Below are 15,810 nucleotides of genomic sequence, written 5' to 3'. Positions count from 1 at the left end.
AAGCCATATTAGCTCTAACCTTAAATATGACTGGGCAAAGCCATATTAGCTCTAACCTTAAATATGACTGCAAAGCCATATTAGCTCTAACCTTAAATATGACTGGGCAAAGCCATATTAGTTCTAACCTTTAATATGGCTTTGCCCAGTCATATTTAAGGGTAGAACTACCTTTCTAGGAGCTCTGATGCTTCTAGCTTTGAGTTTAATTTTATAATAACATATCTACAGTATTACGCTTTTTAATGTGTATAGTATTGCTTACTAGGTGTTGTCCAATCAATTTTGTAACCACTCCCTCTTCATGTGATGTAAAATATCAATGTCCACACTGGAAGTAGTGGTAAGGATTCTATCTTGTGTGCATTCTCTCATGTACTTTAAGATTCTGTGATGTGGTAAAACATTTTCCACACAGAGAGCATTGGTAGGGCTTCTCCCCTGTGTGTGTTCTTTCATGCACTTTTAAGTGCCCTGACAGGGTAAAACTCTTCCCACACTGGGAGCATTGGTAAGGCTTCTCCCCGGTGTGTGTTCTCGTATGTTCTTTCATGTGCCCTGACCGGGCAAAACGCTTTCCACACTGGGAGCATTGGTAGGGTTTCTCTTTTGTGTGCATTCTCATGTGTATTTTTAGGCCTCCTGATTGTGTAAAACTTGTTCTACACTGGGAGCAGTGGAAAGGCTTCTCCCCTGTGTGTTTATGTTTGTGTTCTTTCAATTGAACTAATGTGGTAAAGCTCTTTCCACACTGGGCGCATTTGTAAGGCTTCTCCCCTGTGTGTGTTCTTTCATGCACTTTTAGGTGACTTGACAGGGTAAAACGCTTCCCACACTGGGAACATTGGTAAGGATTCTCCCCTGTGTGCGTTCTCTTATGTTCTTTCAAGTGTCCTGACTGGGTAAAACTCTTTCCACACTGGGAGCATTTGTAGGGTTTCTCTCTTGTGTGTATTCTCGTATGGGTTCTCAAGTACCCTGACTGGGTAAAACTCTTCCCACAATGGGAGCATTGGTAAGGCTTTTCTCCTGTGTGTATTCGTTCATGTATTTTTAAGTTCCCTAACTGAGTAAAATGTTTTCCACAGTGGGAACAGTGGTGTGGTCTTGCTAAATGCTTCTCACCTGTGTGTGTTCTTTCATGCACTTTTAGGTGTCCTGACAGGGTAAACCGCTTCCCACATTGGGAGCATTGGTAAGGCTTCTCCCCTGTGTGTGTTCTCTTATGTTCTTTCAAGTGCCCTGACTGGGTAAAACTCTTTCCACATTGGGAGCATTGGTAGGGTTTCTCTCTTGTGTGTATTCTCATATGAGTTCTCAAGTACCCTGACTGGGTAAAACTCTTCCCGCAATGGGAGCATTGGTAAGGCTTTTCTCCTGTGTGTATTCGTTCATGTATTTTCAAGTTCCCTAACTGAGTTAAACTCTTTCCACACTGGGAGCAGCAGTGTCGTCTTGCTGGGTTGGATGTCTCTGGTTCCTCTGAAGGACTCTTCCCACTGTCAGAATGAAAGTCCGTTCTCTCTCCTGCCAAAGACAAACATATTATTTAACTCAAAAATTAGATTTACTGAAGAAATGTGTGCTTAAAGTATTTATGGTTGTGAAACAGTCCTGGTAGTGGTAGGATGGCAGTAGTCATGGTAGGGTGTTATGCGGGTAAACGAGAACATCTGCTGGCGTCGTGTTTGACTGCCGCGTATGCCTGGTACCTGTTTAGTTAACAGTGTTTACCTGTTAGCTTTGATTCATCTTCTTCTGTTTGTTTTTGTCTACTTTTCGGCCTGTTGTTTTTGTCAACTTTTAAGCCTAAGGGAGTTTTGTGACTTTTACAACCTTGGTTTAATAGTGCTAGCAAGCTTGCTAATTGGCTGTTTGCCAACGTCTGAGTCTGGACTGCGCTGCTTTGATCACTTCTACCTGTTTAGATTCTTCCTCTGATTGCTGGCCTCCTGGTTCCCAGACCCAGCTCTGGATTATTGCCTTGGGAATGTATTTATTTGGGATTTCCCTCGCCATACCTCTCTCTCTGGAATACCCATCGGATTACCCTCTGACTCTCCAGTGGCCCGGTGTACCTCCCGCCTCCCCCTGCTTATTTGCCGGCTAGCTCTACGGCCCCTCCCTTGAAGCGCTTCTCTTCCTGAATGTAGCTCTGGTAACCCAGCCCCTTGAAGCAAGGTAAGACAAAGCAACCCTATCATTTCATCAGTCCACTGCCTCAAATATTGTTCATACGAAGCGGAAGATGTTAAGCAATCTTTGCGAGAGGACAATTCCGCGCCGGGACAAACCCCCAAAATATATGTTGGGTATCTCAGATTGTTCTGGCAATTCTCACATAGAAACTTAATTGGGAGACCTATACATGCTTCCTTTAAGACCCTATGATCTGTGAACCGTTCATGATACGGACAACATCTCGGTGTCTTACGCTAGTTATAGCAGGGTTCCCCAACTGTCGGCCCGTGGACCAAATTTGGCCCACGGGTGTTTTTATTTGTCCCAACCAAGCTTTCAGAGAAAATAAATAAATAATAATAATAATAAATATAGATATAATTGTTTTATTGTTGGACATAAGACAAAAAAAACACCAGAAAAATCAGCTCCAAGTGATTGTAATTTAAGAAATCTGTTCCTAAGTATTCACACGCATAATAGAGAGACACGACGTGATGTAAGCAAGGTTTGAAATTATTATGTTCTAGTCAAACATTAGATTTGTTTGGGCTTCTTGCAGTCAACAAATTCTTTGTAATTAAGTTCCGGCACCCTGACCTTCCCCTCAAGAAAAAAAAGAAAAAATAAAATTGTCCTGCGGCTGAATCTAGTTGCCTTATAGTGAGCTTTCAAATATGAACATTCATTCATTTATTCAACATTAAAAAGATCTGAAAATTATGATTTAGCTTCTTTTTAGATTTTGTTTTTTTCAACGAAATATTTTTCAAGCAGGTCACATTTCCAGAGTGGGCACTCTCTGAAGATATCACCCATTTTATACATGGAAATGTACATTGTAGGTCATTAACCAATCACATCCCTCCTTGGTGATTTGCTGAATGTGCAATCGTCAACAGAGAGAGGTCCCTTTTCTTAATGCATTTTCACATTCACTGTGTTGGTGAAGCTCATAAAATGAAGCACAGCTTCAAAATGAACAAGAGAGCCCACTCCGGGCATGTGAAGTAGGCCTATTTGTGGAATACACTGTGACAAACAATATGCCTTCAAATGAACCAAATAAAAAAAAGAGGACTTTTGAGATAACATGAATATTTGAATGCTGAATAAATTAACATGACAATATGTATTTCGGAATCAAGACATACTCCATATGTTAGAGCACACTATAGGGAGTATAACGACACCTAGATGATGTGTGTATCATGTAGGGGTCAGAGGTCATGGGGTCTGACAGTATAATGACTAGATGTTGTCTGTATCATGTAGGGGTCAGAGGTCATGGGGTCTGACAGTATAATGACTAGATGATGTGTGTATCATGTAGGGGTCAGAGGTCATGGGGTCTGACAGTATAATGACTAGATGATGTCTGTATCATGTAGGGTTCAGAGGTCATGGGGTCTGACAGTATAATGACTAGATGATGTCTGTATCATGTAGGGTTCAGAGGTCATGGGGTCTGACAGTATAATGACTAGATGTTGTCTGTATCATGTAGGGGTCAGAGGTCATGGGGTCTGACAGTATAATGACTAGATGTTGTCTGTATCATGTAGGGTTCAGAGGTCATGGGGTCTGACAGTATAATGACTAGATGTTGTCTGTATCATGTAGGGGTCAGAGGTCATGGGGTCTGACAGTATAATGACTAGATGTTGTCTGTATCATGTAGGGGTCAGAGGTCATGGGGTCTGACAGGAGGCATGTAGAGGTCTAAAATGGCCACTTTCATCCTGATTTTCTCAACAACTGTTTGTGATACAAATGTAAAAAACATGTCATACATCCTTCCTCCCAATTACGTTTTTATCTGAGAATGACCAAAACAATCTGAGATGCCCCCAACATGTTGGGCTATCCTGGTGTGGAATCACTACTACACATGGCTTCTATCCTGGTGTGGAATCACTACTACACATGGCTTCTATCCTGGTGTGGAATCTCTACTAGACATGGCTTCTACCCTGGTGTGGAATCACTACTACACATGGCTTCTACCCTGGTGTAGAATCTCTACTACACATGGCTTCTATCCTGGTGTAGAATCTCTACTACACATGGCTTCTACCCTGGTGTGGAATCTCTACTACACATGGCTTCTATCCTGGTGTGGAATCACTACTACACATGGCTTCTATCCTGGTGTAGAATCTCTACTAGACATGGCTTCTATCCTGGTGTGGAATCACTACTACACATGGCTTCTATCCTGGTGTGGAATCACTACTACACATGGCTTCTATCCTGGTGTGGAATCACTACTACACATGGCTTCTACCCTGGTGTGGAATCTCTACTACACATGGCTTCTATCCTGGTGTGGAATCACTACTACACATGGCTTCTATCCTGGTGTGGAATCACTACTACACATGGCTTCTATCCTGGTGTGGAATCACTACTACACATGGCTTCTACCCTGGTGTGGAATCTCTACAATACATTTTTAACCCATGGCTTCTATCCTGGTGTGGAATCACTACTACACATGGCTTCTATCCTGGTGTAGAATCACTACTACACATGGCTTCTATCCTGGTGTAGAATCACTACTACACATGGCTTCTATCCTGGTGTGGAATCACTACTACACATGGCTTCTATCCTGGTGTGGAATCACTACTACACATGGCTTCTATCCTGGTGTAGAATCACTACTACACATGGCTTCTATCCTGGTGTGGAATCACTACTACACATGGCTTCTATCCTGGTGTGGAATCACTACTACACATGGCTTCTATCCTGGTGTGGAATCACTAATACACATGGCTTCTATCCTGGTGTGGAATCACTACTACACATGGCTTCTATCCTGGTGTGGAATCACTACTACACATGGCTTCTATCCTGGTGTGGAATCACTACTAGACATGGCTTCTACCCTGGTGTGGAATCTCTACTACACATGGCTTCTACCCTGGTGTGGAATCTCTACTAGACATTATTAACCCATGGCTTCTACCCTGGTGTAGAATCACTACTACACATGGCTTCTATCCTGGTGTGGAATCACTACTACACATGGCTTCTATCCTGGTGTGGAATCACTACTATACATGGCTTCTATCCTGGCGTAGAATCACTACTACACATGGCTTCTATCCTGGTGTGGAATCACTACTACACATGGCTTCTATCCTGGTGTGGAATCATGTAGGATTCATTTTAAAGTTTATTACTTAAAAGTTAGCATGTCCAAAAAGGCACCCATTTCTTGGAACTACCCAAAAACCATGTCAAACACCATTTCCTCCCAATGAAGTTTATATGTGAGAATGGCCAGAACAATCTGCGATACCCAAATATATTTCTATGCTGTCCTGGCTGAAATTGCCTGAGACGGAGGGAACTTGATTTGATTGGTCCACAACTCACAGCTCAGATGTTTGATTCAGGATAAAGTGGAGTTAGCCTGCCCCCTGATTGGTCAGATAGCCTACAGTAACCTAGGAAATATGTAAAATGATCGATTTAGAAGCTTGCTTAGTTCAAATTGACAGACTAATTCATTCAACATGAAGAGTGAGGTGATTTTTTGGTAAGAAGTGCTTCCGTTGCCCTGCTGGAATAGGCTAACTCGCAGCTCATACACTTGAGTCAGGATAAAGTGGAGTTAGCCTGCCTCCTGATTGGCCCTTAACCTGCCTGGGAGAAGATTTGAGTTGAAGGATTTGTTGCCATAGAAACTTAGCTGGCTAAGAGGTAAGCCACCTTCAACGGTTATCCTTAGTTGAATTCAGAATTGACTCTGTCCTGGACTCTATGATGTTCCACTCCATCTACATATGTAGCAGACTCTGTCCAGGACTCTATATTTAATGTTAGAATGCATTTAATCCGTTACGTTTTTTTGGTGGTCCCCAGTATTTGTAACTTTAACAATCCCCACAGTACATAACAACATATGCAACTGTACAATTTCAGTACAATTCCCCTTAAAAAAACACACATATTCAACGTTTTTAGCCGTTTTTGAGACAGTACTCACTGGTGTTAATGAGATCTCCAGTCTCCTCTTCCTCCAACGAGACAGTCATCTCCTCCTCTTTCACTCTAAAAACGTCTTCCTCTACCTTCACTGTCATCGCCGCCTCCTCTTTCACTCCAAAAACCGCATCGTCTTGTTTCTCTTCCTCCTCTTCTTTCACGGTAACATCCTTCTCGTCTTTCACTCTGAAAGCTTCTTCCTCTTTCACTGTAACTTCTTCCTCTTCTTTCACTGTAACAGCCTCACCCTCTACTTCTTGTTTTACTGTGACATCCTCCTCTTCCTTCTCCTCTTTCACGAGAGTTTCTGTCTCCATCCATCCGACCTCCTCTTCTTTAGCAGGGAGGGAGTAGTTTAGGGAACTCATAGTCGGGGATGTTATCGAGCTAACGTTAGCTAGTTACCGTTAGCGACTAGCCTAGTGGTAATTTAACCATCCAGCTAGCTGACTGACAACAACGTAAATATGCTATGAAATGGGGTAACTGGTAGATGCGACGAAAGTGAGTTGAAAACAAAATGGCTAATAATCACCGATAGTCTCTAAAGGGCTCCATGTTTCTGCTGTTTGTTAGCAAGCTACCGAGGTTGCTGAACAATGGTGGCTGACTAGCTGCTGTTATGGTTGCCAGGTCTATTTCTATCTATAATAATGGCCACTCAAAACCCGCCCAGAAGACCTGAAAACGACCCCCCTCTCTAAAAAATGAAAAGCATTTCGCAGCAACATCGGATTTGCCAGATTTAGTCAAACTCCTTTTCCATGACGTTATCGAGCGATTTAAGTAGCAATATCAATTTAACTTGTAACGATGCAAGAAGCAACATTCGGTTTTCCATTGAAACAATAATTATTGCGAGCTAAGGTGACTGAAATGAATTTAATGATGTCGCAAGAGAAATTATAATTCGCCCTCATTAAATTTGCCATATAATTTTCCATCAATGGATTTCGATTTAACTCGTTTGTCTGCTATGATTGTAAATAAATCCCGTATGGCATGTGCATAACTATATATAAATCCAACAGGAGAGTTTGAGGGATGAAAGTTGGACAGAGGATCTCAACCTCTGTGCAAGAAACACTTGGATGAATTTAAAAAAAAAAACGAATATTAGGCAATTTTCTGGCAATTGTGACGTTATTATGTCCCAGATGTTAAGACTACAAACCGTTTGTCATTTCAACAGGCATAGATTTACTGACAAAACTCTGGGTTTATGATTGTAATTAAACTTTGCCATGGGTTGGTTAGCTAGATGCAGGTAGCCTATAGTCCTTGATAGGCCTACATCTAATTTCAGATAGCCTACAGTAACCTAGGCAATATGTAAAATGATCGATTTAGCAACTTAGTTCAAATAGACAGACTCATTTATTCAACGTGAAGAGTGAGGCGATTTCGAGGTAAGAAATGCTGGAATAGGCTACTGAGGATGGGGTCGTATTAATAATATGCATATGAACTGAATAGGCATAACCTTGTCAACAACAGCCAGTTTTTTGGTGGTTGACCTGTAGCCTAATCTGACTGACTTTTACCTTCAATCGAATGCATTCTAATAACAGCATTCTAATAACAGCTGCTCAGCAATTGATAACTTCCAATGTCATTAACTAAACATGGCCATCAATAATTGTATAATAACATAATTATACAACAACAATAAACTGAAGTTATAGGCAATTTTTGTATTCGTTTGCCAGCTCCAAGTACGCTACACAAGTGGCACAAATTGATTTGTAATGACTCCAGTGATATTTCAACATATTTATTGCATCAAATGATAGGCTACAGTAGCCTATATAGGCATAAGAAATGATAGGCTACAGTAACCTATATAGGCATAAGAAATGAATAGGCTACTTGATTGTCAACAGATGCATATGTAGGCTATCATTCTCCACATTTAATGTCAGTTTCATTGTGGTATTTTTCCCCTAACAGAAGCACGCGAGGGAGTTCCATAATTTCCATTACAAAGTTCCACTGAGCATGCATAAAACCCTTCGCTTGCTTTGGTTTTCCATAACAAAAGTCGACATTAGAATGCAGTTTAAACCACCTACTAGCGAATTTATCTAAATGTGCTCTAGAGCGCCTAAAGTTGTTTTTCTGTGCTTTGTCGCCACTATTTCTTGATGCGAATCAGTTCTAGCGCAATAATGTTTAACGGAAAAGGGTTGGAAATAGGTCTCCATAATGACAACTGGTAAAAAGTTGTCACGACGTGAGCGTGCTGCTCTCTATTCTCACTCACGTGACTCAGCTCCAGAGTGGTGCAGCGATGCAGTGCTAGAGCCGTCACTGCAGCTCCGGGTTCGATCCCGGTCTGTATCACAACCGGCCGTGATCGGGAGTCCCATCGGGCGGCGCACACTTGGCCCAGCGTCATCCGGGTTAGGGGAGGATTTTCCCGGTGGGGTTTATAAGTAGGCCGTCATTGTAAATACGACTTAACTGACGTGCCTAGTTAAATAAACAGTAAAATAAAAAGCGCTCAGCCCCCCCCTTCTTGCCCGCCCCCTCCCAACACTCATTCACTCAGCAACAGACTGCCTGAGTCAGCAGCAGCAGGTCACAGTGAAGTATATAAAGTATATATCTTTAAGAAAAATGCCATGGCGGCCGCTGTGCAAATTAGAAGTGGCCCAAAACCTGCAATCCGCGACCAATACATTTTCACCCACCACATCGTTTTCAATGTAGCACAATTTGTCTAGAAAATTCCGAACATGGCAACCCTGGTTGTTGTTGGTTGACGCGTCATGTCCACTAGATTATTAGTCACGCTGACGGCATCGACTGAAAGACGCACATTGCTATCTGCTGTCTAGAGTGGGCAACGTAGTTGGTAACATTTTATATTATATTTTCAGACAAAAAGTTAATTTTTCACTTATTTCATCAAATAATTGTTATTATTTGGAAACGTACAAAGAGAACCATTTGTTAGTCAGTGCATATTTTATTAATGAATGACAATGAAAAACAGTCAGTCAGTCAAACAGACATCACAATAAGCACCTAACCCCTAATGTGCCTACATGATGTACTTCTATTTTTATACATTTTATAATGAACGTCTTATTAGGGGCATTTCATATTTTAATTCTACTCAGACAATCTAATCCTTTTTACAATCAGCACATTATTTGATCTGACATGGAATAATATTGATGGGAACATTCATGAGGTAGTGAATGTTTAATAATACTGATGGGATCATTCATGAGGTAGTGAATGTTTTAATAATACTGATGGGAACATTCATGAGGTAGTGAGTGTTTAATAATACTGATGGGAACATTCATGAGGTAGTGAGTGTTTTAATAATACTGATGGGAACATTCATGAGGTAGTGAATGTTTTAATAATACTGATGGGAACATTCATGAGCTAATGTTTTAATAATACTGATGGGAACATTCATGAGGTAGTGAATGTCTTAATATTACTGATGGGAACATTCATGAGGTAGTGAATGTTTTAATAATACTGATGGGAACATTCATGAGGTAGTGAGTCTTAATAATATTGATGGGAACATTCATGAGGTAGTGAATGTTTTAATATTACTGATGGGAACATTCATGAGGTAGTGAGTGTTTTTTTAGATCAACAACTTATCATAACGTCATCACATTTTCATACACCTTGAGCTTGATGACAAGTTACACAAATTAACTCAATGAAACACAACGACTAAATTAAAGAGGTTTCAAGGTTAGAATAAATAAAATGTAAATTATATTAATCTATTTGTTAATTTTCATTTTTAAATATCCAAATGATGAACATTAAGGGTTTATATCCAAATCATACAATGAGCATCTAAGGGTTTACATCCAAAGTTCATAATCAAAACAAAATACACATTCATTATCCAAATCATACAATGAGCATCTAAGGGTTTACATTCCAAGTTCATAATCAAAACAAAATACACATTCATTATCCAAATCTTATTTTAGATATGATCATGTCTCAACATGAAACAAAATTAGGTCTAAATTTCATATATGGAATTAGATGTCAGAGATATAATTAGATGTCAGAGATATAATCAGATGTCAGAGATATAATTAGATGTCAGATATAGAATTCGATGTCAGATACAGAATTAGATTTCATATACAGTGGGGAGAACAAGTATTTGATACACTGCCGATTTTGCAGGTTTTCCTACTTACAAAACATGTAGAGGTCTGTCATTTTTTTTATCATAGGTACATTTCAACTGTGAGAGGCGGAATCTAAAACAAAAATCCAGAAAATTACATTGTATGATTTTTAAGTAATTAATTAACATTTTATTGCATGACGTCTCTGAAGTTCAACTGGGGGAGAAAAAAAGAACAAGCGGTTTAGACTCTGCCAAGTTGAAACACCCAGAGGCCGAGCGTCAGTTCTAACGTCATCTCTAAACAATAGATTTAACCGTCCTCCACAAGGAAGTGGAGAGGACCACCTACTCTTTGAACCAGCCAATGGAAGAGGCTGGCAAGACAGTTCTGGGCATGGAAGACAATAGAACAATGGAAAGATGTCAAGAAACGCATCAGGTGTATAAAATCTGAAAGACAAAAGCCCCCTGAATAGCCCTATAGAAAACACTTTGCCACTATGGAATCCCTCCCAAAATAGTCAGCATCATTAAGACTTTCTACACCGATTTCTGCTGTCAAGTTGTCTGTAATGGGCATGTAACCAACTGTTTCAGAGTCAACACTGGTGTTAAGCAAGGATGCATCCCCCCTCCAACCCAATGACTGGTTTATGACACAGACCCTGAAAAATGGGAAGAGGGGCATCAGATGGACCAGATCACCTCAACCCTGGAAGACCTGGATTGTGCAGATGACCCTGCTCTCCAGCAAGAAAAAAGTTGACAAGCTCAAACACATCCCTCCAAATTGGTTTGAAAATCAATTAAAGAAAACCAAGCTCATGAAGAAAAAAACATAAAACAGCCACACGCGTTAACACAGTCCAGTGTGGCTCAGTTGGTAGTAGTACCACGCATGCAACGCCAGTGTTGAGGGTTCGATTCCCACAGGGGAACCAGAACGAAAATACACTGCTCAAAAAAATAAAGGGAACACTAAAATAACACATCCTAGATCTGAATGAATGAAATAATCTTATTAAATACTTTTTTCTTTACATAGTTGAATGTGCTGACAACAAAATCACACAAAAATAATCAATGGAAATCCAATTTATCAACCCATGGAGGTCTGGATTTGGAGTCACACTCAAAATTAAAGTCGAAAACCACACTACAGGCTGATCCAACTTTGATGTAATGTCCTTAAAACAAGTCAAAATGAGGCTCAGTAGTGTGTGTGGCCTCCACGTGCCTGTATGACCTCCCTACAACGCCTGGGCATGCTCCTGATGAGGTGGCGCATGGTCTCCTGAGGGATCTCCTCCCAGACCTGGACTAAAGCATCCGCCAACTCCTGGACAGTCTGTGGTGCAACGTGGCATTGGTGAATGGAGCGAGACATGATGTCCCAGATGTGCTCAATTGGATTCAGGTCTGGGGAACGGGCGGGCCAGTCCATAGCATCAATGCCTTCCTCTTGCAGGAACTGCTGACACACTCCAGCCACATGAGGTCTAGCATTGTCTTGCATTAGGAGGAACCCAGGGCCAACCGCACCAGCATATGGTCTCACAAGGGGTCCGAGGATCTCATCTCGGTACCTAATGGTACTCAGGCTACCTCTGGCGAGCACATGGAGGGCTGTGCGGCCCCCCAAAGAAATGCCACCCCACACCATGACTGACCCACCGCCAAACCGGTCATGCTGGAGGATGTTGCAGGCAGCAGAACGTTCTCCACGGCGTCTCCAGACTCTGTCACATGTTCTCAGTGTGAACCTGCTTTCATCTGTGAAGAGCACAGGGCGCCAGTGGCGAATTTGCCAATCTTGGTGTTCTCTGGCAAATGCCAAACGTTCTGCACGGTGTTGGGCTGTAAGCGGTGTGGACGTCGGGCCCTCATACCACCCTCATGGAATCTGTTTCTGACCGTTTGAGCAGACACATGCACATTTGTGGCCTGCTGGAGGTCATTTTGCAGGGCTCTGGCAGTGCTCCTCCTGCTCCTCCTTGCACAAAGGCGGAGGTAGCCGTCCTGCTGCTGGGTTGTTGCCCTCCTACGGCCTCCTCCACGTCTCCTGATGTACTGGCCTGTCTCCTGGTAGCGCCTCCATGCTCTGGACCCTACGCTGACAGACACAGCAAACCTTCTTGCCACAGCTCGCATTGATGTGCCATCCTGGATGAGCTGCACTACCTGAGCCACTTGTGTGGGTTGTAGACTCCGTCTCATGCTACCACTAGAGTGAAAGCACCGCCAGCATTCAAAAGTGACCAAAACATCAGCCAGGAAGCATAGGAACTGAGAAGTGGTCTGTGGTCCCCACCTGCAGAACCACTCCTTTATTGGGGGTGTCTTGCTAATTGCCTATAATTTCCACCTGTTGTCTATTCCATTTGCACAACAGCATGTGAAATGTATTGTCAATCAGTGTTGCTTCCTAAGTGGACAGTTTGATTTCACAGAAGTGTGATTGACTTGGAGTTACATTGTGTTGTTTAAGTGTTCCCTTTATTTTTTTGAGCAGTGTGTATGCACTCACTACTGTAAGTCACTCTGGAGAAGAGTGTCTGCTAAATGACTCATGCTGTAAGTCTCTCTGGATAAGAGTGTCTGCTAAATGACTCATGCTGTAAGTCTCTCTGGATAAGAGTGTCTGCTAAATTACTCATGCTGTAAGTCTCTCTGGATAGGAGTGCCTGCTAAATTACTCACATGAACATAAAGGGAAAAGTGGTGGAGGAAGTTAAAGAATTCCTCTACCAAGGCAGCAAGGTCACTGATGATGGTGATTCAGAAAATTAGGTAAACTACCTGCCCTCCAGGACACCTACAGCACCCGATGTCACAAGAAGGCCAAAAAAAGATCATCAAGGACAACCACCCGAGCCACTGCCTGTTCACTCCGCTACCATCCAGAAGGCGAAGTCAGTAGAGGTGCCTCAAAGCTGAGACCGAGAGACTGAAAAACAGCTTCTATCTCAAGGTCATCAGACTGTTAAACAGCCATCACTAACAGAGAGGCTGCTGCCTACATACAGACTTGAAATCATGGGTCACTTTAATAATGTTTACATATCTCGCATTACTCATTTCATACCATCTATTGCATCTTGCCTATGCCGCTAGGTCATAGCTAATCCATATATTTTATATGTATATATTCTTATCCCATCCCTTTACTTAGATTTGTGTGTATTCGGAAGTTGTGGAATTGTTCGATTAATTGTTTGATTACTTCTGAACTTGAACACAAGCATTTCACGACACTCGCAATAACATCTGCTAACCATGTGTATGTGACCAATAACATCTGCTAACCATGTGTATGTGACCAATAACATCTGCTAACCATGTGCATGTGACCAATAACATCTGCTAACCATGTGTTAGTGACCAATAAAACATTTGATTTGATTTAGAGCTGGCCGCCTGGCCAAACTGAGCAATCGGGGGAGAATGGCCTTGGTCAGGGAGGTGAACAAGAACAGAATGGTTATTGGTCCTCTGCGGAGTTCCTCTGTGGAGATGGGAGAACCTTCCAGAAGGACTACCATCTCTGCAGCACTTCACCAATCAGGCCATTATGGTAGAGTGGCCAGACGGAAGCCACTCCTCAGTAAACATGACATGAAAGCACATGACAGCCAGCTTGGAGTTTGCCAAAACACACCTAAAACTCTCAGACCATGAGAAACAAGATTCTCTGGTATGGTGAAACCAAGATTGAACTCTTTGGCCTGAATGCCAAGTGTCACGTCTGGAGGAAATCTGGCACCATCCCTACGGTGAAGCATGGTGGTGGCAGCATCATGCTGTGGGGATGTTTTTCAGCGGCAGGGACTGGGAGACAAGTCAAAATTGAGGCAAAGATGAACTGAGCAAAGTACAGAGAGATCCTTGATGAAAACCTGCTCCAGGGTGCTCAGGACCTCAGACTGGGACAAAGGTTCACCAACCAACAAAACAATGAACCTAAGCACACAGCCAAGACAACGCAGGAGTGGCATCGGGACAAGTCTCTGAATGTCCTTGAGTGGCCCAACCAGAGCCCGGACTTGAACCCGATCTAACATCTCTGAAGAGACCTGAAAATAGGTGTGCAGCAATGCTCCCCATCCAACCTGGCGGAGCTTGAGAGGATCTGCAGAGAGGAATTGGAGAAAATCCCCAAATACAGGTGTACCAAGCTTGTAGCGTCATACCCAAGAAGACTCAAGGCTGTAATTGGTGCTTCAAAAAAGTACTGAGTAAAGGGGCTGAATACTTACAATACCAGTAAAAACTATGAAATTACACATATGGAATCATGTAGTAACCAAAAAGTGTTAAACAAATCAAAATATATTTATATTTGAGATTCTTCAAAGTAGCCACCATTTGCCTTGATGACAGCTTTGCACATGCTTGGCATTCTCTCAACCAGCTTCATGAGGTAGTCACCTGGAATGCATTTCAATTAACAGGTGTGCCTTGTTAAATGTTAATTTGTGGAAATTCTTTCCTTCTTAATGCGTTGGAGCCAATCAGTTGTGTTGTGACAAGGTATGTGTGGTATACAGAAGACAGCCCTATTTGGTGAAAGACCAAGTTCATATTATGGCAAGAACAGCTCAAATAAGCAAAGAGAAACAACTGTCCATCATTATTTTAAAACATGAAGGTCAGTCAATCAGGAAAATGTCAACTTCGAACGTTTCTTCAAGTGCAGTCGCAAAAACCATCAAGTGCTATGATGAAACTGGCTCTCATGAGGACCGCCACAGGAAAGGAAAACCCAGAGTTACCTCTGCTGCAGAGGATAAGTTCATTAGAGTTACCAGCCTCAGAAATTGCAGCCCAAATACATGTTTCAGAGTTCAAGTAACAGACACATCTCAACGTCAACTGTTCAGAGGAGACTGCATGAATCAGGCCTTCGTGGTCAAATTGCTGCAAAGAAACCACTACTAAAGGACACCAATAAGACCAGACTTGCTTCGGCCAAGAAACACAAGCAATGTACATTAGACGGTGGAAATCTGTCCTTTTGTCTGATGAGTCCAAATTTGAGATTTTTGGGTCCAACCGCTGTGTCTTTGTGAGATGCAGAGTAGGTGAACAGATGATCTCCGCATGTGTAGTTCCCACTGTGACACATAGGGGAGGTGTGATTGTGCTTTGCTGGTGACACTGTCTGTGATTTATTTAGATTTCATGGCACACTTAACCAGCAAAACTACCACAGCATTCTGCAGCGATACGCCATCCCATCTGGTTTGCACTTAGTGGGACAATAATTTGTTTTTCAACAGGACAATGACCCAACACATCTCCAGGCTGTGTAAGGGCTATTTTACCAAGGAGAGTGCTGCATCAGATGACCTGGCCTCCACAATCTCCCGACCTCAACCAAATTGAGATGGTTTGGGATGAGTCGGACCGCAGAGTAAAGGAAAAGCAGCCAACAAGTTCTCAGCATATATGGGAACTCCTTCAAGACTGTTGGAAAAGCATTCCAGGTGAAGCTGGTTGAG

At 42.2% G+C, this 15,810-nt stretch overlaps 1 protein-coding gene across 1 annotated transcript; it reads right to left on the bottom strand.

The window, feature by feature from the left end:
- Positions 1-262: 262 nt before the first annotated feature.
- Positions 263-6,841, bottom strand: LOC115177651 (zinc finger protein 2 homolog). Its single transcript, XM_029738589.1, has 2 exons — positions 6,182-6,841; positions 263-1,527 (listed from the first exon to the last, which is right to left on the bottom strand). The coding sequence occupies exons 1-2, from the start codon at positions 6,546-6,548 to the stop codon at positions 353-355; spliced, it is 1,542 nt and encodes a 513-aa protein (XP_029594449.1). The 5' UTR covers positions 6,549-6,841; the 3' UTR covers positions 263-352.
- Positions 6,842-15,810: the final 8,969 nt, after the last annotated feature.

Source organism: Salmo trutta, chromosome 38, assembly GCF_901001165.1.
Source record: "Salmo trutta chromosome 38, fSalTru1.1, whole genome shotgun sequence".
Taxonomy (NCBI): domain Eukaryota; kingdom Metazoa; phylum Chordata; class Actinopteri; order Salmoniformes; family Salmonidae; genus Salmo; species Salmo trutta.
This window is presented reverse-complemented; position numbering and strand designations above follow the sequence as displayed.